This window comes from Ruditapes philippinarum, unplaced genomic scaffold, assembly GCF_026571515.1.
Source record: "Ruditapes philippinarum isolate M1 unplaced genomic scaffold, ASM2657151v2 ctg368_1_1_1_1, whole genome shotgun sequence".
NCBI lineage: Eukaryota > Metazoa > Mollusca > Bivalvia > Venerida > Veneridae > Ruditapes > Ruditapes philippinarum.
This window is the reverse complement of record NW_026856704.1, coordinates 210,163-235,093: the sequence shown is the minus strand read 5'-3', so window position 1 is coordinate 235,093 and position 24,931 is coordinate 210,163. Positions and strand designations below refer to the sequence as shown.

At 33.1% G+C, this 24,931-nt stretch overlaps 1 protein-coding gene across 1 annotated transcript in view; it reads right to left on the bottom strand.

Moving 5' to 3' along the window:
- Positions 1 to 156: 156 nt before the first annotated feature.
- Positions 157 to 24,931, bottom strand: part of LOC132747440 (dipeptidyl peptidase 2-like) — a 137,629-nt gene continuing 112,854 nt past the window's right edge. Inside the window, exons 3-10 of the mRNA XM_060736825.1 lie at positions 12,288 to 12,451; positions 10,560 to 10,783; positions 9,982 to 10,148; positions 9,084 to 9,266; positions 5,655 to 5,811; positions 3,879 to 3,943; positions 2,384 to 2,454; positions 157 to 1,381 (exon numbers count right to left, since the gene is read on the bottom strand). Coding sequence (XP_060592808.1) covers positions 1,297 to 1,381; positions 2,384 to 2,454; positions 3,879 to 3,943; positions 5,655 to 5,811; positions 9,084 to 9,266; positions 9,982 to 10,148; positions 10,560 to 10,783; positions 12,288 to 12,451 — 1,116 coding nt within the window. The 3' untranslated portion in view covers positions 157 to 1,296. The remainder of the gene's footprint in view (positions 1,382 to 2,383; positions 2,455 to 3,878; positions 3,944 to 5,654; positions 5,812 to 9,083; positions 9,267 to 9,981; positions 10,149 to 10,559; positions 10,784 to 12,287; positions 12,452 to 24,931) is intronic.

Sequence of the window (24,931 nt, the reverse complement as noted above, 5' to 3'; positions counted from 1 at the left end):
TGTAAAAAAAAATGAGCACTTTTTTGGCGCCGCCCTCCATCCAAAAGATACATCAGGGGGTTGCCAGAAGGGGGATGTGCCCCCTTTCTGTTTGGGGTTTTTGAAGGGGGGCGGAGTCCCCTTCATCGCCAAGAAAATTTTGGACTTGTGAGAGGCTAAAAATGACCCCAGGTCGATCATAATGTAACGTGTATCCAACGCTGAAAAGCCTTTGACTCTATCTCAATCCCTTGAGAAGTTGCAGCACTTTGAAATAAATTTTGATGGAAAAAATCGAGGCAAAATAGTGATTTTTGGCAATTTTGAGATGTCCCCTCGTTGCCAAGGTAACAGGAAATTTAAGACTGAGCATGTTGTTACAAAGGCAATGGTCCAGCCAACATTTGTGCCAAGTTTGATTAGTATTGAAGCATTTTTCATAGTTTCATAGCAGTTTGAACTTGCAACAGGAGGCTTTTCAGTGAAAACGGCCATTTTTCACAATATGCTCATGGGGGAAAGGGTTAAGCTAGGTGGATATAGATTCCTCACATAAAAGAATTAAAGACTGGATTCGAACCTACAGCAACTTAATCTTGCAGCACTTTTGGATCTTAGTATGTGGAGTTAGGAAAAAAATTGTCAACAAAATAAGGTAAAAAAAAAACATAATGTAAAATTACGTTTGTTGTTTGTAATATCAAATAAGTAATCATAAAAATTACAATGTGCGGTAACTAACCATTTGTTTTATATCATGGAAGTTTTACTTTTAATCTCAGGTTATCACTTTTTCATTATCCCTCCATGTAAAGACTCAATCAAACTGAGTCTGCAATTTTCATGTAACTCTGCTGTTTTTAATGCTTCTGAGGGATCACTTTTTTCCAGATATTTAACAAAATACATAATTTAAAAAAAAAAAAATTGTTTTGTTTTTTTGCAACATGATTTTCCATCAGCACTAGATGCAGTATATTTGCATATAATTTCTTTAAAAAAATATATAATTATTCAAAAAGGTGTAAAGCAACAGTTGTATGACTGGCAAAAAATACAAACAAAAAATCAAAACAATTTTTAATACAATCACAGTTGCATAACAAATTTCAATTCTGATATGCTAAAGGCTAAAATACAACTCCAAATCTGGTAATTGACTGTTCATCAATAATGTTATCAAATCCTGACAAAACCACCGCTTAACGTTTTGAGACCAGTCAAAAATGATTCTAGATAATTATGGAATGCAATGAAAGTGGTAGACATGTTTTGTGGTGTTTCTAGATTTCCGCTTTGCTTCCTTGCTGGTGTTTTCTAAGAATTAATCCACTTTCTGATAGCCTGTTTTTCTACTTCCCTCACTGACATCACACTAATAGGGTCATGAACATTCTTTGCCCTGTCAAATATATCAGTAATAATCTGTTTAATATACTATCCAACTATTATGTTTAAATAAAATATAAAAAAATGACAGAATACCAACTCTAAAATACACCTTTTAGTAAGTATACTCCAAGTATATTAACAAGAGCACTGCATATCTATAACTATTCATCTTATGTTTCTTAACTATTTGTATTTTTTGTTGTTGTTGTTGTTGTTGTTGTTTATTGTACATTTTGTTTGTGAATGTTTATATATGTATATTGTATATTTAATAGAGACTCACAGGGAAGACTGGGCACACCAAACTGTGTTGCCTATTTAAATTAAGTCTTTATTATAATTATAATACCAAGTTAACACTGGTCTGTTAAGGGCAATCACTATCAATAACCATTTTTTTCTAAAGTTGAAAAGGGGCATAACTCCAAAAATATAACTTTCAGAATGAAGCCCCTTGTATAACAACTGCACCTTGTCATCATAAGCAAGTATTCTACGTTTCATGTTGATAACTTTTAAAATATTTGAATAATAGGCTACATAAAAGAGCGATCATAATAGCTCCACTTTTACTTTCAAAGCAGACAAGCTACTACTGATTGATATCACCTCTGAAATTATTTGAAAAGCCTTAGACATTCAAATCATGTCAAGACAAATTATCTTTGTAAAGTAAAATCCATATATAATGCATGGTAACTCAGACAATGCAACATTTATTATACAATTTATAAGTTGCAAAGCCTCTTATTATTCTCTTACATAGCAATTCCAGAGACACATGGGATGTGACAAAAATAAAACACAAAGTCTGGTTAAACATAATTCAAGATTTTATAACAATGGAATAAAGATGAGACTGTTTTATGTTTGTGCAGATCAAGCTTTATGTTTTCTTTTGCCTAGACAAAATTAATGTCAATTAAGAAAGCATTTTGAGGTATAATGCAGCAATACCACAGTCATGCTTCTGAGTGATTTTTTTATAACATGTATAAAAAAAATAGTTCACCTTAGATCTAAATGATGGGCGCCACCTGTCACAGTCACAGCTTGAATTCCAGCACTAGGACTCTTCAATACCTAAATCATATAAATACATATGTCAGAATAATACTGGATAAAAAATGATCAAAAATGAATATAAGATAAAATAGTCAATACAAGCATAAAGACAATACTGGAACAAATGATCAAAAATGAATATAAGATAAAATAGTCAATACAAGCATTAGAATAATACTGGACAAAAATGATCAAAAATGAATATAAGATAAAATAGTCAATACAAGCATAAAGACAATACTGTAACAAAATGATCAAAAATGAATATAAGATAAAATAGTCAATACAAGCATTAGAATAATACTGGACAAAAATGATCAAAAATGAATATAAGATAGAATAGTCAACACAAGCATAAAGACAATACTGTAACAAAATGATCAAAAATGAATATAAGATAAAATAGTCAACACAAGCATAAAGACAATACTGTAACAAAATGATAAAAAATGAATATAAGATAAAATAGTCAATACAAGCATTAGAATAATACTGGACAAAAATGATCAACAATGAATATAAGATAAAATAGTCAACACAAGCATTAGAATAATACTGGACAAAAATGATCAAAAATGAATATAAGATAAAATAGTCAACACAAGCATTAGAATAATACTGGACAAAAATGATCAAAAATGAATATAAGATAAAATAGTCAACACAAGCATTAGAATAATACTGGACAAAAATGATCAAAAATGAATATAAGATAAAATAGTCCATACAAGTATTAGAACAAACTATATGGAAGAAAATGATCAAAAATGAATATAAAATGGATAAAATTGTCAATACAAGCATTTAGAAGACCATTACTGGAACAAAATTTTGTTACGAGATCAATAATATAAATAATATAAAGGCACATAATAGAACAATACATTATACGGATGAAAAATAAATATGAAATGAGATATCAATAATTACAGAACATACAAAAGCTGTAATAATAAAGAATGTCCAAACAGCTTCATAAGATTATAAAACATCTTTCATCAGGTATGATAAAAACATTTCATCAAAAGATCAAAGAGGTTCTATTCATTAAATGATTGAAAATTACTGCAGATTACATTGACAGATAAACTAACAATTACAGAGCCATTGTTTACCTAACATTTATCATTTATGCATTTAAACTCACTGACACCACAGACACAGTCCCTGCACATTACATTTTTATCATGCTTAAAGTGCATTACATTTTTATTACAGATTCACAATGTCACAATGACAGTGTAGTGATTGCCATATGACAACAATATGGATAAAATACCTCTATGGCGCATGTAGGCACATAGGGTTTTTTTATCTGAAAAGATATTTTTATTCCTCTGACAATATTTAGTCACCTCAATGGTGGAATCACATCCACAGACTAAGAGACAGCTAGCCTAGGTTCATATGATATATTTCGAAGAAATGTTTGATGAACTCACCCCTCCTCCTCTCCAAGGGTCAAGGTCACCATTTGAAAACACAATATTTGTAGCTGCTCCAATATCTAAAAGATCAAAGCATGATAATTTAAAGTAAAGCACATCTCAAACAAACACTAGAATAGAATAGAATACAGAAAAAGGGCACAGACTACAATTCCTACAAATGAACATTAAATTATGTATTAAACAAAGCAAAAAAAGTACATGAAAGAATTGGAAGTTCCTCGCGAGACTCTAACCGAAAGTGGTGATAACCACTTTTTAAGTGACAACAAAACAATTATAAGGCATGAGGGCACAACAATTACAGAGGACAATAACTCCAAAATTATGAAAAAAACAAAACAATTTCATGTAATTGGTGAGAGAATAGCTATAAAAACTGAAATGAAATAATAAAGGGTTGTTTATCAAAGCACATTTTCATCACATGTTATCTATCACAATTTTTTTTCTTTCACTAAAGGCAATATTTTCAAATTTCCCAAAGGTATATAAATATTCTGATTAAAGCTCCCAGAAGCTGAATTCAAACCATAAAATAGCTGTCATAAATTTCATAAATATTTTCCAATTATATTAATATAAAAAACAACATCATGATACTGAGTTAACCTTTGTACATGATGATTCCTTTTCTTGCTTTAATATTGTCAAGACTCAGAAAACCAGACTTTTTATTTCTCAAGACAAATTTCCCTCCTCAGATGATTAAATTTCCATCTCTCAGGAAATATTCTATATTGGTATTGGGAGAATATTTTAATATAAAACCTAGAGATTTCATCTGAGCCTTCTAGTTTTTATGTGAGAATGGAAACTTATAGGTCATAGAAATAATTGTGTTTTATTTGTATTATTTGAGCTCGTATAAGTTAAGAGCTGTCTGTGAAAACATATATAGTACGTAAACAAAGCTCTTGCTCAACTGAATAGACAAAATTGAGAAATAAAAATCTACCTAGACTTAAAGCCACAGGGGGCCCACACAGTGTTTGGATGGTATATACTGCTTGACAGTGACCTTAAAATGAGATTTTAGTCATAACCTTATAATATGTATATAAATAGACATATATTTATATACATATTATAAGGTTATGACTAAAATCTCATTTTAAGGTCACTGTCAAGCAGTATATACCATCCAAACACTGTGTGGGCCCCCTGTGCTTAAAGCACTTCGGCCCATCTTATTCAACACACTATTTATTTACATTGTGTTCAGGTGAGCTAAAAAAGACACTACTTCACATGACTTTGATAAGTGCCAGTTTGACAACATAATTTGATCATATAATTATATAAGGATGATTACCCAACAAGTACTACAGAACATTTAAAGTATTTCCTATATCTCCACAAATAAATGCCAACTTCTCCAAATATATCAATTTTAAGCTCAAAAGCTATCAGTTACCATAGGCACCTAGGAATAACAGATGTTTGATACCTTCATATTTTCAAGTTAACAATTTAATAGCAGTTTAAAAAAACAGGGCTGTAAAAACAATAATTTAGTATCAAAAGCGGTTCAAAGCTTCTGCTTAGCCTTTTAATATTAATACAACTCCTACAGACCTTCATCTATAAATCATTACCTGTAATATTGTCATTCATGTTTCCAAATTTATGACAATATTTTTCTTTCATGACTGAAAAGCTAATTATTTTAAAAGGGCAAATGACAGGCAATGACTTTTTTTTATCACTTTTATATAAATTACATATATAAAATCTACAAATCTGAATGAGCTCTGAATGTTTTCTCACCTTTTCCCCAGAATTCTACTTCACTCCATGTGTTTCTAGGAATAACTTTCCACTTCTTATAGCAGTAATCATTTCTCATATCTGGTGTCCATGGCATTGCTGGAAACATGTCTGTAACATTATTACTTCCACCAACCAATGTTATCTCTGTGCATGCCTGAAATAAAAAACCATGAGAAAATTTTATTTAGCCAAACTCTGTGCAGCCCTCAAACAACAATAGGGCTACCATGGCCCAGGATTACTTACCTAACATGCTGATGTTTAAAAAAAAACAGCCACACATGGATAAATATTCCAAACATGGCCACATATATATCAACTTTCAAACCCTGGGCCACACCAAGATCAATATACAGATAAGGGCCACACTAACATCAATATTCAAAACACAGCCAAACAAAGACAGGGCCACACCAAGATCAATATTCAAAGCAAGGCCATTGACCAAGATCAATATTCACATCAGGGCCACACCAAGATCAATCCACACCAAGATTTATATTCAAAAAAGGGCCACACTGAGAACACTATTAAAAACAAGGCCAAACAAAGATCAATATTCAAAACAGGGCCACACCAAGATCAATATACAAAACAGGGCCACACCAAGATCAATATACAAAACAGGGCCACACCAAGATCAATATACAAAACAGGGCCACACCAAGATCAATATACAAATCAGGGCCACACCGAGATCAATATTCAAAACAGGGCCACACCAAGATCAATATACAAAACAGGGCCACACCAAGATCAATATACAAATCAGGGCCACACCAAGATAAATATACAAATCAAGGCCACACTAAGATTAATGTTCAAAACAGGGCCACACCAAGATCAATATTCAAATCAGGGCCACACCAAGATAAATATACAAAACAAGGCCACACTAAGATCAATATTCAAAACAGGGCCACACCAAGATCAATATTCAAATCAAGGCCACACCAAGATAAATATTCAAATCAAGGCCACACCAAGATCAATATTCAAATCAAGGCCACACCAAGATCAATATTCAAATCAAGGCCACACCGAGATCAATATTCAAATCAGGTCCACACCAAGATTAAGATCAATATTCAAATCAGGTCCACATTAAGATCAATATTCAAATCAGGTCCACACCAAGATAAATATTCAAATCAGGGCCACACCATAAAATCAAAGTCACACATAGATCACACACTTGTAAAGTTTTAAGGTAGGGCTAATCTATAGTTACACAGGTCAAAATCTAATTTCAAAGTGGGGCTACACAAAGACAGTATTTCAAAGAAAGGCTATACACAGGTTAAAATCCAATTTCAAAGTAGTGCTATGTACAGACAACATTTCAAAGAAGAGAACAAAGAAAATCTGTTTCTGTAACACAAATGATTCCACAATATACATACACTTGTCAAATCATTTTCTACTTTCAGACCTTCTATCAACTTTTTTCATTAAATATTTTCTGTAATAGAAAACTTTCTTGTCTGGAATTATTATAGGAAAACAAATAAAAAAGACTTTGGTTTCCAGTCTTTTGATATCATTTTAGATTTAATGGGATTGAAAACTTCAAATTTGTCTGAGTTTGAAAATAAATTTGTCTGCTTTCTACAAATACAAAATTTAATATAAAATAACAAACAAGACTGTTAACTCAATAACCTTTTGAAACAAAATAAATTGCCATGAACAGAATTTTTCTTGAAAAATTAACAAAACAATAGTCGAACATGAAACAGCAAAACTAAGTGGTTGAAAGCTCTGGCATCAACAGTGATTTGGTATCTCTTCTTTGGTTGGATAGTCTGCTAGTCATTGTACAGATCATGATTGTGTAGTGACTTTGATGAATCAAACACCTAAGGTGCCACTCTCTGGCAGCTGTGGGTTCAATCCCAAAGGTACTTTGGATTGGCACAAAGCAAGACTCATTGGTACAATGGAACACAAAAGAAAGGTTGATTGGTACAATGGTACAAAGGAAAGAATAGGCGAAAGAAGTCCCTTAAAATAAACATGAGTTTTGACTCCGTCCACTTTCATATTTATATTTCATATTTATTTTTAAAAAATATGAAATATATTTGACTGATATAGCACCATATTTCATGGGTAAAATTAAATAAACTGTTCTATTAAAAACATTTTTTTTACTTCAGTATCATGTTTTGAAAATTGTTTGCTTTTTTGGAGGGGAGCCACTTTAAATATCAAAATTCATTATTCATAGAAAGAGTAATTTCTAAAATTCCTGATCTCAGCACATTAGATTTTTTGTCATTAAGAAAAATCTCTGTTTTAACCATTGAATTATTGAATGAAATAAGCAAAATGTGCGGCATTTAATCTACAGACATAAATAATAAATATTTTCTGAATTACTGCAAATTATAACAGATGAATGTATAGAATATATAAAACACCTTTCCTATGTATAATTACATTTATAAATGAAGATTTACTACGCATAATTACCAAAAATCTACCAGGAAATAATCACTCATTTATACGTTATTAAGAGTTTACTTTCTTATTCATAGAGAATGCAATGTTTCTAATTTAACAAATTTGTTTTGTATATAAAACATTATCCTGCAATGTTTGGTGTAAATGAGTTAATTATACTTTTTTTTCTTCTCAGTATCTAGAGGAGAATGCTTTGAGTATGAAAAACCTTTGTAAAATGTGTAAACTGCCTAAATCTGTATTAAATTCCAATATGATTACTTTTTAAGTGTTGCAATCTTAGACAAACCATTTGAACATGTATCCTCGAAATTATTAACAAAAAGTCCAAGTGAGCTTACGTTTTTAAGTTCTAGATAAAAGATATTTTTAAGCTCTTTCCAAATTTAGTCTATATGATATAAGTGACCTCTTGGACAAGGCTAATTTTGACCCTTTGAGTCATGATTGCTGAATGAAATTAACATCAGCCATTATAACATCTATTAGTTTCAAAACAAAAGAATTTTTAAAAAGGTTGTGCCATATTCTAAACTGACTAACAGGCCTAAACAAACCAGTTTTGAAACAAGAGATAACCAAACTCTGCCCATCTCAATAGGTCACCTTTGTGCTGAGACAGGTAAACTCAAGACCTTCATTTTTAACTATATCATCTAATTTTTAGAACAGATTTACATTAGAGGCAATACTGTAAAATATATTATGTTCTTAAAGTCAAAATTTCACCAAATAAATATTTCAGACTAAATTGCTATGTTATGTATTCCTTAACTTCTACTCTTAACTTTATTTAATACTTAAAAGCTTAGGAAATATTCATTTTCACCGAAATCATCAATTTGCAATATAGGCTAAATTTTATCCCTCACAAAAATTTTTGACTTTACAGTATATTCCTGGAGGACATTCCACTTCAAAACCAAAACAATAATCGCTGCAAAATTTTGACTTATCTACCTGATAATCCCAGGCTTTACTGTCAGGACCAACGCCACACCCAGTTTGGTCAGCACATTCAACAAACTGTTTGAAAATATCAAAACACTTCAAGGTGCCATCTGTACCGTTGTAGAACAGTCCAGCTGCCTTAGCTAGACCTTCAGCTGGGTCTATACTATCCTCCATATACTGGCATGCTTCCTGTAAATGGTGAACAAAATCTGACAATTGTCAATGGTGTAATTTCCTAAACTGTAAAATTCTGACAAATTTTAACTTGAACATCAAGGTCAAGATAAAGCTCTTGTAAAACCATATGCTGAATGAAATTATGATTGATGTATAGCTGTACACTTTACCTGCTGAACCTGAAAGTAATAAGGCTTTGCCACTATATGTTTGACCAGACTCGATGACCACATGGTAATGATCATAATGGCTTGACTTTTTCCTTGAAACAGACAAGCTAATTTAAGTCATCACAAAGGTGTAGGTTCATATCCTCTACTGCCACTTTTACAATGTAACTATGAAATATTTGTAGTTTGACACCAAATTGAACTCACCTTGTAGATTATGATGTATCAAAAATATGTCAATTCATTTCCATATTTAAGAAATCCGTAATCAAACTAGGCAAGAATAGTTTATCTTACCTTTACAGGATATAAGGAACTGTACTATAGAAATAAGTGGGAAATGGCTAGTGCAAACATGTCAAACTTGGCAACGATACCTTACCTTACAATCACATGATATCCTGGTCATGTACTATAGAAATTATAGTGAGAAGAAGTCAGTGGTATATGGGTTGTCAAACTTTGTTTTATGATCTTACCTTTACAGGATATCCTGGTAACTTACTAAAGAAGTCAGTGGGATATGGGTAGTCAAACATGGCAAATGTTTATCTTACCTTTACAGGATATCCTGGTAACTTACTAAAGAAGTCAGTGGGATATGGGTAGTCAAACATGGCAAGATTTGTGAAGGAGTTTCTGATCCAGCCAAGGAGATGAAAGTAATCATCATTGTTACTCAGAGGTTTACACAGCTTAAACAGGTCTGACAATTTCTTCAATCCTGAAGCAGAAATGTAAAATAATGCAAAAAAAAGTGTTTTGTCATTGATTTTGTCAGTTTCAAACTGTTGCAAACTACAAAACACTCGAAGTAAATTCTTATTACCTATATTCAATATTATCATCCAACCACTGTGAAATAGATAGAACACAGCAAATGAGGCATTTCCCATCTAAACCATGGGTAAAAGCAAACTTTTATAGCTACAAACAGCTAGATATATTGATAAACAAGAGCCACCACTTTTTCTTAAAGCAAACAAACAAATAAAAGGTTTCAACAAATCATTAAAATAATTCTTGGGGTTACTTGTTACTTGCCTACAACCCTCTACAAGTCAGCATGCAATAAAATTCACACCAAGCTACAACTTCCAAAGGGGAACATAAAAAACCCTATAAACAAAGATACCTGAAGCTCCTTGTGCTGCAGTTTGCATCAGGATTATAAAAGCCTGCTTCACTTTGCTTTCACAGAACGGTGTTGCCATGGAGAAATCCTTGGTTACAGCAGTAAAGAAGAAACTTCTGTCAAGTGATTGGGTGAGCAGATTGATAGGGGCACTAGCTGCTATACTTCCTATCACCATGTTAGGATATTTGAACCTCATGTACGCGCTCAACATTCCTCCATAGCTGTAAAAAAAGAGTCAGTAGGTTTAACAGTCAAATCTTTCACTCTATGTTACACTTACTCCATAAATTTGCAAAAATATATGTAATTTCCTAAGTTACAACAGAAATGGTTTGTAAACTGAACATATAAGAACAAGGACAACAGGTGGAATTGCCAAGAACTTAAATGCATCAGACTAGAAGCCTTACAATTGCTAGCCACATGTTTTCAAGCCCTATCAGGGTTATCCGTTGTTTTCCAGAGCAAAATTGTTTCACTCATTGCTTTAGTGCTGATTGGTTCTGAAACAGTTTCTGGATTTTTTATATAAGGATATTGATTCCTTCATAATCAAATTAAACAAATTCTGTATAAACTAAGGGCAGTTTTATATTTAATGTCAATGTTTAACTTAATATAACACTCTCTATGATAAGCTTACACTGTCTTATATTACTCAAACAAACCAATTTTAGCTTTTTTTCTTTTATTACAGTCACAGACAAGGCAGAACAGACAAAAACTGACTACAATATCTCCCCTGTGACTACAATTCCCTACCTGTGACTACAATATCTCACCTGTGACTACAATATTTTGCCTGTGACTACAATATCTTGCATTTGACTACAATATATCACCTGTGACTACAATATCTTGCCTTTGACTACAATATCTCACCTGTGACTATAATATCTTACCTTTGACTACAATATTTCTCCTGTGACTACAATATCTTGCCTTTGACTACAATATCTCACCTGTGACTATAATATCTTACCTTTGACTACAATATTTCTCCTGTGACTACAATATCTTTCCTTTGACTACAATATCTCACCTGTGACTATAATATCTTACCTTTGACTACAATATATCACCTGTGACTATAATATCTTGCCTTTGACTACAATATCTCACCTGTGACTATAATATCTTACCTTTGACTACAATATTTCTCCTGTGACTACAGTATCCCACCTGTGACTACAATATCTTCCCAGTGACTACAATATCTTGGCTGTGACTACAATTTCTCCCCTGTGACTACAATATTTCACTTGTGACTACATTATCTCCCCTGTGACTATAATACCTCACTTGTAACTACAATATCTCACCTGTGACAACAATATCTCACCTGTGACTACAATATTTCCCTTGTGACTACAATATATCACTTGTGACTACAATATATCACCTGTGACTGCAATATGTCCCCTGTGACTCCAATATCTCCCCTGTGACTACACTATTTTGCCTGACTACCATAATTCACCTGTGACTACAATATCTTGCCTGTAACTACAATATTTACATGTGACTACAATATCTCCCCTGTGACTGCAATATCTCCCCTGTGACTACAATATCTCCCCTGTGACTACACTATTTTGCCTGACTACAATATCATCTGTACATGTGACTTCTATATCTCACCTGTAACTACAATATCTCACCTGACCACATCATCAATTTTATGTGCTTATGTGCTCGTGAGCTAAAAACAAATTTAGAAATTACCTTCCACCAAAGGTTATGACTGGACAATCGGTAGCATTGAGTGATTGTTTCAAGAACTTGATCAACAAAGCATAGTCAGCTAACGCCTGGTTCACTGATAACAAACCCATGTTTGCTGGCTCAAATGTGGCATTCCCAAATGGTAGAGACTCCCCATAGTATCTCTGAAAATAAAACAAATATAACTATGCTCAATTTCAATATCAATATTTCATAATGATACCTTTATGAACATTTATCAGTTTCAGGTCTAAAATTTTTTGTTATTTATAACCCTTAACATGCTGGAACCAAAAGTGGTTATCTTTTGCCACCTGAGAATTATAAGAGTCAGGCCGGCCTGCACATCTGTGCAAACTTACCAAGCTCTATACTGTTGGCTGACAATAACTTAAAATTTCATGTTGTTATCCCTTAACTGATAATGTATAGCTCCAAAACTGGAAGCTAGTTAAGACCCTATAAGCATTTCAGCAGATTATCTGTTATACTAATATCAGGGTATCAATTTTTACTTTGTTGGACAGTCTAGATTCAGTATAATATTATTTAGACTGGTTCTAAAGTTAAACCAGCTGAACTTTTGCAAAAAAACTTGCTCTGTTCTGAATTTGGACCAGTCTATTTTAAAGTTAAAGGGTTTCAATATTAAAATACAAAAATTGAGCATTTGTATAGCATGTGAACAGATATTGCACAGACATTAGACTTCCTGGTCAGCAAATATTGAGGTTTCATTAAAACAATGCTTATATATTTTTTTCATGTTTCATATAAGATGTATGATGGAATTTATGACTTCACTTTGCAAGTGGTCTAAAAATAGCATGGACAGACAGACTGGTATCTATAATTTATATTATTAAAGTGTCACATCACAAGACTAATGGAGGTACAGTCTACAGCAATTAACCATCTTCCTGTCACCTGTGAAGACCAAGGCTAGAAAATGTAAATAAACACCATATATATACATGTTAAGGAAGAGAAGAATTTAAAAGATGATATCCTTTTTAAATAACAGTCTGTTAAAATAAAGCATTTCTCATCATTGACTAGTTTCAATATGCATAACATTAAGAATACTGTAACCAAAAGTGCAAAGTTTTGGCCACCAGTGCTGGTACACAGCCACTACAACATTCACAGCAATGCAAGCTTAGACACATCCATTTAAGAAATTCAAAAGAATAAAGGCTGGCATTCTTTGTGGGAAAAACAACAACACCAACAGTTTTTAGACTCCTGAAACACTAATCTTTTATAGATAAGCTTACTGGCCATTCACAGTTGATGACTGAAATATTCTAAAAGTAAATACAAACAAGAACAAGAGCCGGTTGAACCGGGTGATGCTCCCCGAATAGGTTTTGGACACAGGAAGGTATACCTCTTGTAGTGTCAGAGTTATGTCACAGACAAAGTTCAAAGTGTAAAAACAACCCAAATGTTGTGCATGACACATTGTCTCAATATGGTGATCATTTCTGTGAATTAGTTGTAAAATCAGACTTCAAATAAGGAAGTTATTGGCTAGACACTATTTTGCTGCAAGGTCATGCTGTGACCTTGACCTTCAAGGTAGCACCCCAAATGTTGCATGTGACACGTCCATTCAATATGGTGATCATCCCTGTGAAATAGTTGTTAAATCCGACTTCAAGGAACAAAGTTACTGGCCGAACGCGATTTTGCTGCAAGGTCATGCTGTGACCTTGACCTTCAAGATAGCATCCAAAATGTTGCACGCGACACATCATCTCAATATTGTGATCATTTCTGTAAAATATTTTTAAAATCTGACTTCAAATAACAAAGTTATGGGCCAGACAAGATTTTGCTGCAAGGTCATGCTGTGACCTTGACCTTCGAAGAAGCGACCCAAATGTTGGGCGCGACACGTTGTCTTAATATGGTGATCATTTCTGTGAAATAGTTTTAAAATCCGACTTCAAATAACGAAGTTATGGGCTGGACATGATTTTGCTGCAAGGTCATGCTGTGACCTTGACCTTCAAAGTAGCGACCCAAATGTTGCGTGCGACACAAAGTCTTAATATGGTGATCATTTCTGTGAAATAGTTTTAAAATCTGACTTCAAATTATAAAGTTATGGGCTGGACAGGATTTTGCTGCAAGGTCATGCTGTGACCTTGACCTTTAAGGTAGCGACCCAAATGTTGCGCACGACACGTCATCTCAATATGGTGATCATTTCTGTGAAATAGTTTTAAAATCCGACTTCAAATAAAGAAGTTATGGACCGGACATGATTTTGATGCAAGGTCATGCTGTGACCTTGACCTTCAAGGTAGCGACCCAAATGTTGCGCGCGACACGTCGTCTCAATATGGTGATCATTTCTGTGAAATAGTTTTAAAATCCTACTTCAAATAAAGAAGTTATGGACCGGACACGATTTTGATGCAAGGTCATGCTGTGACCTTGACCTTCAAGGTAGCGACCCAAATGTTGCGCGCGACACGTCGTCTCAATATGGTGATCATTTCTGTGAAAGTTATGGGCCTGACACGAATTGGGACGTACGGACGGACTGACGGACAACCTGACGACTATATGCTCCCCCGAAATTTTTCGGGGAGCATAAAAAATATTTAGTTCTAACTTTATTACACTGTATATTTATAAAATTAATGTTTCATTTACATGTTAATTATATATTATATACTGTACAAATTGAAAGGTGTATCGATTGAATGCACAGTATTGCCAGGCAAGATTGATTATTAAAGGGACTCCACTGAGGTTTTTTACCATGACTGCTCCGAAACATTTTTTTCTAGGATTTATTTTGAAGTTGATGTATGTCTAGACCAGTAACTTTTGTGCAAATTTTCAGATCATTTGCTCATTCCGTTCTTCCAAAATAGTTACTTGAATTGTGAAAAATGACCTAAAATAGAAAAACAATGCAATATGCTTTTCACTCAAATCGGCTAGAAATTTCACAAAATTAGGATTTTCAATTTATTTCTGAGTATAATTTTATAAAGTCCTTAATTGTTTTTTTTTTTTTTTTGCATATCTCTCCATTTTAAGTATCCCAGCTTTTTAAGGCTTTAGGACCTCAGTGGAGATCATTAATGTACTTGGTTGTGCAGCACAGTTGCCCACATGCTTACTGCTGATGTGTTTATATCTTATTACACTCGTAAAACCATGTTTATCTTTCTCACAATATGAGTTTTGTTTTATATGTATATTCATATTAGCTCATAACAAAGATTTCAACCAAAAACTTTATGCTTAAAAATCAAAATAAAGAAAATGCTTCCATGCTAGGACTGAATTGGTTTTATTATATAGGACAACTTTCTCTTTTAGAGTTTATAATGCATTTTTTACATGTGGTGTGTACGGGTCTTTCTTCAGCAACTTTTGATATAAATACAGAAATAGGCATTATAAAGTATTCTATTTGCATGAAATGTCTTTTCTAATGATCTTTATTTATCATGTTGTTATATAAACTGTTAAAAAAAACCCAACATATTTTATAAGTAAATATTTGAAGAAAATAAATGAATGCTTAAATGGTTGGCTAGTACTACAATCTAGAAATTATAAGTGCAGTGTGCACATTATTTGATATGCCAAATAAATATGCTTAATGCCAGAGCAATTAAATTTCTAAACAATAACAAACAGCATTTTATGATCATGCCACTTAATGAGGTAATTACAGCAAGGGAAGTATTCCAGGTAAAGAGGGGTGTTTCAAAAGTTATGTACTTTAATGTTTTGAATGTTGTATAATAATGTAAAGAAAATTTATGCATGTTTTCAATTTAATTTATTCTTAGGAAATTTAAAATCTAAAATAAAAAGTATTTCAAATTTTGTATCATAAAGTATACTTGCTAAGATACTCCTGAATGCCAATTAGGAACCAAAAGGGATTTCAATGTCAATATGTTAAAGCTTATTTTACAGTCTAACTTGCCCATGCGACCACGTGTATTAAGCGACTTTTGTCTTAAACGACCACTTTAAATTCCCCCCGATCATTTTCTCTCTATATCGTTAATGTATTAAGCGACTTTTGCTCAACCCGACCAGCGACTGCTAATTAGTCACCTAATTGACATCAATCTTTTCATTAAACGACCACTTTTACCTGTCAAGTAATTGTGTTTTTAGAGAACGCCACCTCGTTATGTCACAAGTGTCAGCAATCAAAACACAACAATAAACGTGTGAAAAACTCTATTTCCCATACCGTTTTAGCGTATGCAAATGAAGTTAAGTATACACGTGACGTGTATTATCCAATAATATCGGATAAACAATGCAACGCTCCGCCCATACTGAGATGATGTATACGCTTCGCTTGTTGACATTTAGACTGCATTGAATTGACCTTGAACTTGATCAGCCATTAAATTAATCGTAACAAATAGATGTAGTTTGTTTATTTCAAATGAAAAAATGCACAACAGAAAACATCTTCACTAATAGGTTTTTCGTGTTGGAGACAAGGAAAAACAACGGAGAAGTTAAAAAATTCTGGAAAAAATGTCAAACATGTACGTAATGGATCAAAACTGATTTTGTCAATAAATATCAGAACGTTATTTTTACATTTGCAACCGTTTAGATTATCGGAGCGTATTTATTATTCAACATTTATATAAAAATTAAGTTGAAAAACAATCCCATCGAATAAAAAAGATGTCAGTTATAAATTTTGACTTTTATATCATGTTGACTTTCTTAAGAGACCGTTTCATTAAGCGACCGTTTTTGGTGTTTCCCTTGGCCGGTCGCTTAATACACGTTTGACTGTATATTATACTCCCACACATTCACACAAATTAGGGGAGCAGTGGCCTAGTGGTTAAGGTGTCTGCCTCTCAACCCAGAGATCATGGGTTCGAACCCTACTCGGGTCAAGACCATGTTTCTTCATGATACCAGTACTGGTTGGTTCCAGGAAGCGGACTCGAAACTTCAAAGTGATTAATATAAGTTGCAAGAACTTGTTTAGCAATCGAGCTTAAATAAATAATAAGTATGTTTAAACAAAACAACACATTGTAGTTTGGCGTTTTTTATATCAAATAAAATTTCACTAATGGAACTAGATGTCTTGTCAATATATCATATGAAATTAGGTCTATAAAAAAAGACAGACAAGGGCCACATTGTGGCAATATACCCCTGTCACAAAAGCTTTTGACAGAGATGTGGGCATTTATAATTGATAGGCATATAGGAAATATGCTCTCGGCAATATCCGGACAATATCTGGATATTTTATCATCTTAAGTGACCTTGACCTTGCAAATATTAACCTGAATTACAAATGTCACACCTGGAGTAATGATCATTTGTGTTACAATTCATCAATAAATGATGACTAAATGGTCACTGTACACATCTGTTTTTATCTTTACTTTGACCTCTCTATGTGACCTTGACTGACCTCTCTATGTGACCTTGACTTTAGTAGTCAAACAGGACCTGGATTAATATGAGCACAATACTTAGCCCCACAATGGTGAACATTTGTGCCAAGTTACATTCAAATCCCCTGACAAATGTACAAGTTTTGCTCCAAAAAAGGTATTTTTCAATGACCTCTAAGTGTGACCTTAACCTTTAACCTAGAGACTTTGGTTCATGCATGTGACACCTTCTCATAGTGGTGAACATTGCTACAAAGTTTCATTAGAATACCTCCATGCGTGTATGAGATATGCTCCAGACAAACTCTGTATATTTCATCATCTATTGTGATCTTGACATTGCATATATTGACCTAAATTACAAGTGTCACAGCCGTAGTAAAGATAATGACCATTTGTGTTACACTCCCTACATATATAATGACTAAATGGTCCTTATAATTATACATCTTCTTATTTTACCAGAACTTTGATCTCTATGTATGACCTTGACCTTGGCTGCAGTGACCTCAAATTTACATGTGATACTCTGCCTCACAATAGTGAACATTTGTGCCAAGTTATATTGAAATCCTCAATGCATGAAATGTTTTGTCTCAGTCAAGTGTTTTTCAATAAGCTCTAAGTGTGACCTTGACCTTTAACCTAGAGACCTAGTTCATACCCGCGACACAGCTTCTTATATTATGAACAACCCTTATGATACTACAATGGGGTTTAATAAACAAAAAACGTGTTTGGAAACATTAACTGCTCTAAAAAAGAGAAACATTATGGCACGAAATTTACATTATACTAATTAAATAACTAGTGCAATAATAAACAGATTTTATGAAATGTAGATATAAAGTGAAAATAGAAATCCAATATATGTTAAAATAAATATACCGTACTGTTTCTATTTAACACCGAGCCCTGGGGGATTGTATTTTTCAAAAGGGGGATGTTTATTAGAAATATATAAAAATATGTTTTAAAATATTGCTTATTAAAGATACAAATCATTTATAAAAATCAATAATCATTATTTTGATATAAAATTCAGGTTTATATTTTTATAATGATTTTTCATTACTAAAGTGTCATTAACAGGTAATTCTTTAAATAACATATTTGGATTTTTTGGATTGCTCTGATTACCAATTATAAATCTATCAGGTAAGAATTTTTTCTTCTACAAATAGGTGGTGGGGGCACTAATTAGAGGGAAGTCAGGGGCATTAAATGGAAACAATATGGCATGTATAACAAACTTTTAATACTGCTTATTTGCAGATGTATAAAATTTTATCTTACTTTCCAAATTTTGGAACAACCCTCTTTTAATACTTATGATAATTTGTACAAATCCTGAACACATTGAACGGCCCTTCATTTGGCAAATACAATAATCGGTATAAAAATGTTGGGGGAGTACATTCTACAAGAATATATGATACAGATGCCTGTATTCATTCTATGGTACCAAGCAATATATCAGGTCAAAGAAAACTGGTTACCTATAATCTTAGATTCTTACTGAACAAACAACTGCCTTAGAATTTGTTACATAAACCAAAGGTTTATCTTTGTAAAAAAAACAACAGATAAATAATTGAGTGCTATTAACAGAAACTGCATTAAGAAGCTGTGTTAATCTTTAAATAGGAAAGGCATGTGGCTTTAAAGTGATTTGAATGTAGTTTCCTCTTGAGATTTTATTAAGTATTCTTTTGTTTTTTAAGATCAATAGTTAAAACAACTTTTTGAACTGATCAAGTTTTCAAATAGTTTTGGTTTTCATTTAGTTAGGCTGATAGTTTTTTACTCTATTACCTTATTTAACAAAAGCACCGCTAGGCGGAGCATTATATGCCCAAAAGTGTTATTTTTTTTAGTAAGGATGAAGCATTTGTAAGACATGGGAATTAGCTGTTCATCCTATAAAATTTTACAGATGTAGGTTGATTAATACTTAAGTTATTAATAATGACCTTAACCTTTGATCTTGTGACCCCAAAATCAATAGGGGTCTTCTACCTTATATGGACAATTATCCTAAGAAGTTTGAATAAAGTGGGCCAAATGGAACTTAAGTTATGCTTCGGAAACTGTTTTCAGTATTAATGTAATTGTGACCTTGACCTTTGACCTAGTGACCCTAAAATCAATAGGGGTTTTCTACCCAATATGGAAAATCATCCTATGAAGTTTGTATATTGTACAGTCGGGCATACTTCCTGATCAGGAAACAAGGGGATTTCCCTTCAAGGCTTCTCGATTAGGCAGCAAACGTCAAAATCCTTCCCGATCGAGAAGTTTTTTTGGCTTTTTTTACGTAGTTCAAGAAAAAAGGCCGGTGCATAATAGTTTTCAACCCACATCAATATGAATATCATACTTAAGTTCAGAAAAGATACATCTAAAATCCTACTGAGTCATTTTCTTTTAAAATGTCTACAATTAAAATAATCTGAAAGTGAACTTGAGTAAAGTTTTTAGATTTTACCAAAAACTAGCCACTTCCCGTTTTGGAAACGTTGCTTCCTGATCAGGCATCTAGCAAATTATTCATCATTATAAGTTTAAGATACACTGCTTCCCAATCTGGAAGAACCTTAAATTATATTTGTAGTAGTACCTTGATGATAAGAAATTGCCAAGCCATGTCAGTTTTTAAAGACACCTGGCACATAATTCAAACACAACGAGTGGAATATATCTGGCGGAGCTTATGTTCTTGTTAGGCGTGATAATACCTATCAAAACATTAGCTATACTTTAGGGACAGTACAAAAAATTAGCATTACAATACAAAAGTTTCATACCGTTAAGATTGTGTAGCACATGTTGAACAACATTAATATTGCACATAGTGTCATTTCTCAAAACAATTACCATGCAGCTCAAATAATTAAGTTAAATGTTGACTAGAGCTCACATCAATATTTTTTTGCTATAGCTCAAGACGTGTTTGCATACTACATGTGTTTGTAGTGACTGTGTCATATTTCTGTTTTCTGAAACTTAAAGTGTATAAAGCTATATATCTGATGATAAAATTATTGTTTGAATTTTAAAAAAGTATACTTCCAAAATGATTGTATGAAATAAATATGGTAATTTATTGCCTTAAACGCGAATAGCGCAAGCATAAAATCATTTCTCAACGGATAAAACCCTACTTAAAATAACAAAACAATATTGTGCTTCTGTTTACTTCTTACAAGATTCATGTGTATTAAATAACAAAGGCATTCTATGTTAACTTACTTTTTCGAGAATCAACCATATACTAATGGAACTTTGCTGTTGATAAATTTTATTAAAATATTTCATTAGATATAGAACATATCCTTTAAGCCACAATTTAGAGACATAAGATAAAAAAATAAATAATACAAGAAATATCATAATGACATATATGCCCGCCCCCCCCCCCCCCCCTTCTAGAAATCTATCATTAGTATGGAATAAAATATATATTATCATATAAATGTAACTATGAGCAACTACTTTGAACATTCCAGGTTATTGTGACCTTGTCCTCTGACCTCGTGACCTCAAAATCAACAGAGGCCATCTACTAGTTATGAATAATTAAAATGTGAAACACAAAAACTTGATAACTGGTAGTTTTTAAGATAATGAGTAGAAACCATTCTGACATTTAACATCCTTGTGACCTTTGACCTAAAGACCTCAAAATCGACAGGGGTCATCTACTAATTATAACCAATCAATAAGTGAAATATAAAAGATTTGGTGATAAATAGTTTTCAATAATGAATGGAAACCATTCTGAAACGTATGAAATATAAAAGATTTGGTGATAAATAGTTTTCAATAATGAATGGAAACCATTCTGACGTTTCAGACCCTGTTACCTTTAAACTGGTGAACCCAACATCAATATCTACCACATATGACTAAATCAACACATGAAATAGGAAAACTTTGTGATAAATACTTTTCAAGATATTGTGCGGAAACAATTTTGACATTCAAGCAGCTGTGACCTTGACCTTTGACCTAGTCACTCCAAAATCAAAAAGAACCATCTTCTAGTTATGACTAATCAATATGTGAAATATTAAGACTTTCTGATTAATAATTTTCAAGATACTGACCGAAATTTAAAACACCTCTAACTTTGAATTTAAGGCTAGTAACCCCAAAATCAATATAGGTCATCTAATAGTTATGACTAATCAATAATATGAAATATGAAGACTTTTTGATAAATAGTTTTTAAGATTATCAGCAGAAACAATGTGGTCTAACGACGGATAAACAAATTACTGTTACCTTGACCATTGACCTAAAGACCCCAAAATCGATAGGGCCATCCACTTGTTACGGCCAATCAATATTTGAAAATAACAACTTAGTGATAGATAGTTTCAAGATAATGAGCCTAAACCATTCTGACATTTAAGATCCCTGTGGCCCTGACCTTTGAACTAGTGACCACAAAATCATAGGATTCATCTACTATATATGACCAATTAATTTGGAAATATGAAGACTTTATGAGAAATAGTTTTCAAGATAATGAGCGGAAACCATTCTGACATTTAGGGTCCCTGTGACCTTGACCTTTGACATAGTGACCCTGAAATCAATAGGTGTCATTTACTATAGTTATAACCAATTAGTATGTAAAATATGAAGACTCTGTGATAAATAGTTTTTAAGATAGTAAGTGAGGTCTACCGATGGACTGACCGACCAACATTAACATAACATATATTTTACTCAACATACAAAAGTGGGACATAATAAAAATAACTAGGGCTGGGAACGAATAAGAAAATTGATGTTCGAATATTCGTTTTCCCATATTCGAATATATTTGAATATTCGTTTTTACAAAATTTTAGAAGACACGGCCTATGATGCTATCATTTGTATCTGAACTGCTAGACACACCAGACTTCAAAACATTCAAACCATGACTCACATGTTGATTTGTTGCACATACAACTTTATTTGTTGGTGTTGTCCCAAGCAATCTCAATCAGCACAGAAGAATTCCAGAATAGAACGCGTTAACTTAAAGAATAAAACTTCCCAAACAGGAAACATTTAATGATGAATATTATGCTAGATGCCTGATCAGGAAAAAGTGTTTCCAAAACGGGAAGCAGCTACTTCTTAGTAAAATCATAAAACTTCATTCAAATTCACTTCCAGATTATTTTAATTTTAGACATTTTAAAAAAAAATGACTCGGTAGGATTTTAGATGTATCTTTTCTGCACTTAAATGTGACATTCATATTGAAATGGGTTGAAAACTATTATGCACCGGCCAGTTTTCCTGAGCTACGTAAAAAAAGGCCAATAAACTTCCCGATCGGGAAGGATTTTGACGTTTGCTGCCTGATCGGGAAGCCTTGAAGGGAAATCCCCTCGTTTCCCGATCAGGAAGTATGCCCTACTGTTGTATGGAACTTAAGTTATGCTCTAGAAACTGTTTTCAGTATCAAGATAATAGTGACCTTGACCTTTGACCTTGTTACCACAAAATCATTAGGGGTCTTCTGCCCATTATGGACAATCATCCTATGAAGTTTGAACATTGTGGGTCAAATGGTACTTTAGTTATGCTCCGGAAACCAAATTGTTAACGGACGGAAACTGTTTTCAGTTTTAAGGTAATAGTGACCTTGACCTTTGACCTTTTGACAACAAAATCAATAGGGGTCTTCTACCCAATATGGACAATCATCCTATGAAGTTTGAACATTGTGGGACAAATAGAACTTAAGTTATGCACTGGAAACCAAATTGCTAACTGACAGAAAATTGCTAAAGGACAGAAACTGTTGACCTTTTGACTGCAAAATCAATAGGGGTCTTCTACCCAATATGGACAATCATCCTATGAAGTTTGAACATTGTGGGCCAAATAGAACTTAAGTGATGCACTGGAAACCAAATTGCTAACGGACAGAAAATTGCTAACGGACGGAAACTGTTTTTTTAGTTTTAAGGTAATAGTGACCTTGACCTTTGACCTTTTAACCCCAAAATCAATAGGGGTCTTCTACCCAATATGGACAATGATCCTATGAAGTTTGAACATTGTGGGCCAAATAGAATTTAAGTTATGCTCCAGAAACCAAATTGCTAACGGACGGACGGACAGACAGGCGGACGCCAGGGGGTATAACATAATATACCCTTTCGGGCATATAATAAGTTATGTTTAGTTTATCCTAGCACTCACTGATATTACAGTAATTTACAGATCCTTAAGCATAATTTACATCAGTTACTAACCTGTTCTCCACAAGTAAATGTCAACATCTACTCATGTACCAAAACATATGGAGCATTTATATCATAAAGACATGTTACAAATAATTTATACCATTTTTGACCACACTAAATACAGAATGTTCCTAGCTTTCATTTTCTAGCCCTAAATAACATAAATCTGCTAAATTTGTGTAACTGATTCGGGGCCATTATAATTTTAAGGAATTTTAAAACCAAAATACATTGTTTGTTTGCTTGTTTGTTTGATTGGGTTTTATGTCAAACCGACACAGTATAGGTCATTTGGGGACATTCCAATTTTACTGGAGGATTTTTTCAGGCACAAATAGGCATCTGAGGTAGAATCCAAAGTCCCTGTCAGGATTCAAACCCAAAGCATTCAGGGGCAAGTGGTTTGAAGTCAACGACCTTAACCACTCGGCCACTCAGATGCCCTACAAAATACACTGAACTTTAGAAATGTGTCCAAAGAACATGTCACTTCATTTGCTGTTACAGTGGCATATTTGTATACCTTTATTTAGAATTCAAGTGTTATGACATTATTAATAAGTAATAATTACAAAGCAGTATTATAATATTGACAAACCTATGATTTAGGATTTTTTAATTCTGATTAGATAAGTACAAGTATTTAAAGTGTCACTGTGACCTTGACCTAAAGACCTCAAACACAATAGTGGTGTGCTTTAAATCATGGGCAATCTCTCTACAAAGTTCATAAACTTGCCTATTATTTCTACAAGTAAATTAGTGATAAATAAGTAATTTACACAAAGCGACACAGTGACCTCTGACTTGCTGATTACAATCAATCAGGTTCATCTTTCCCTAGCTATTGGTCAGATGAGCTTTCTAATGGCCAGAGTGACCTTAACCTTTGAAATACTGACCTCAAAAGCCAAAGTGGTCATCTATTAGTCATGGCAAACCTCCACATCAAAACTTA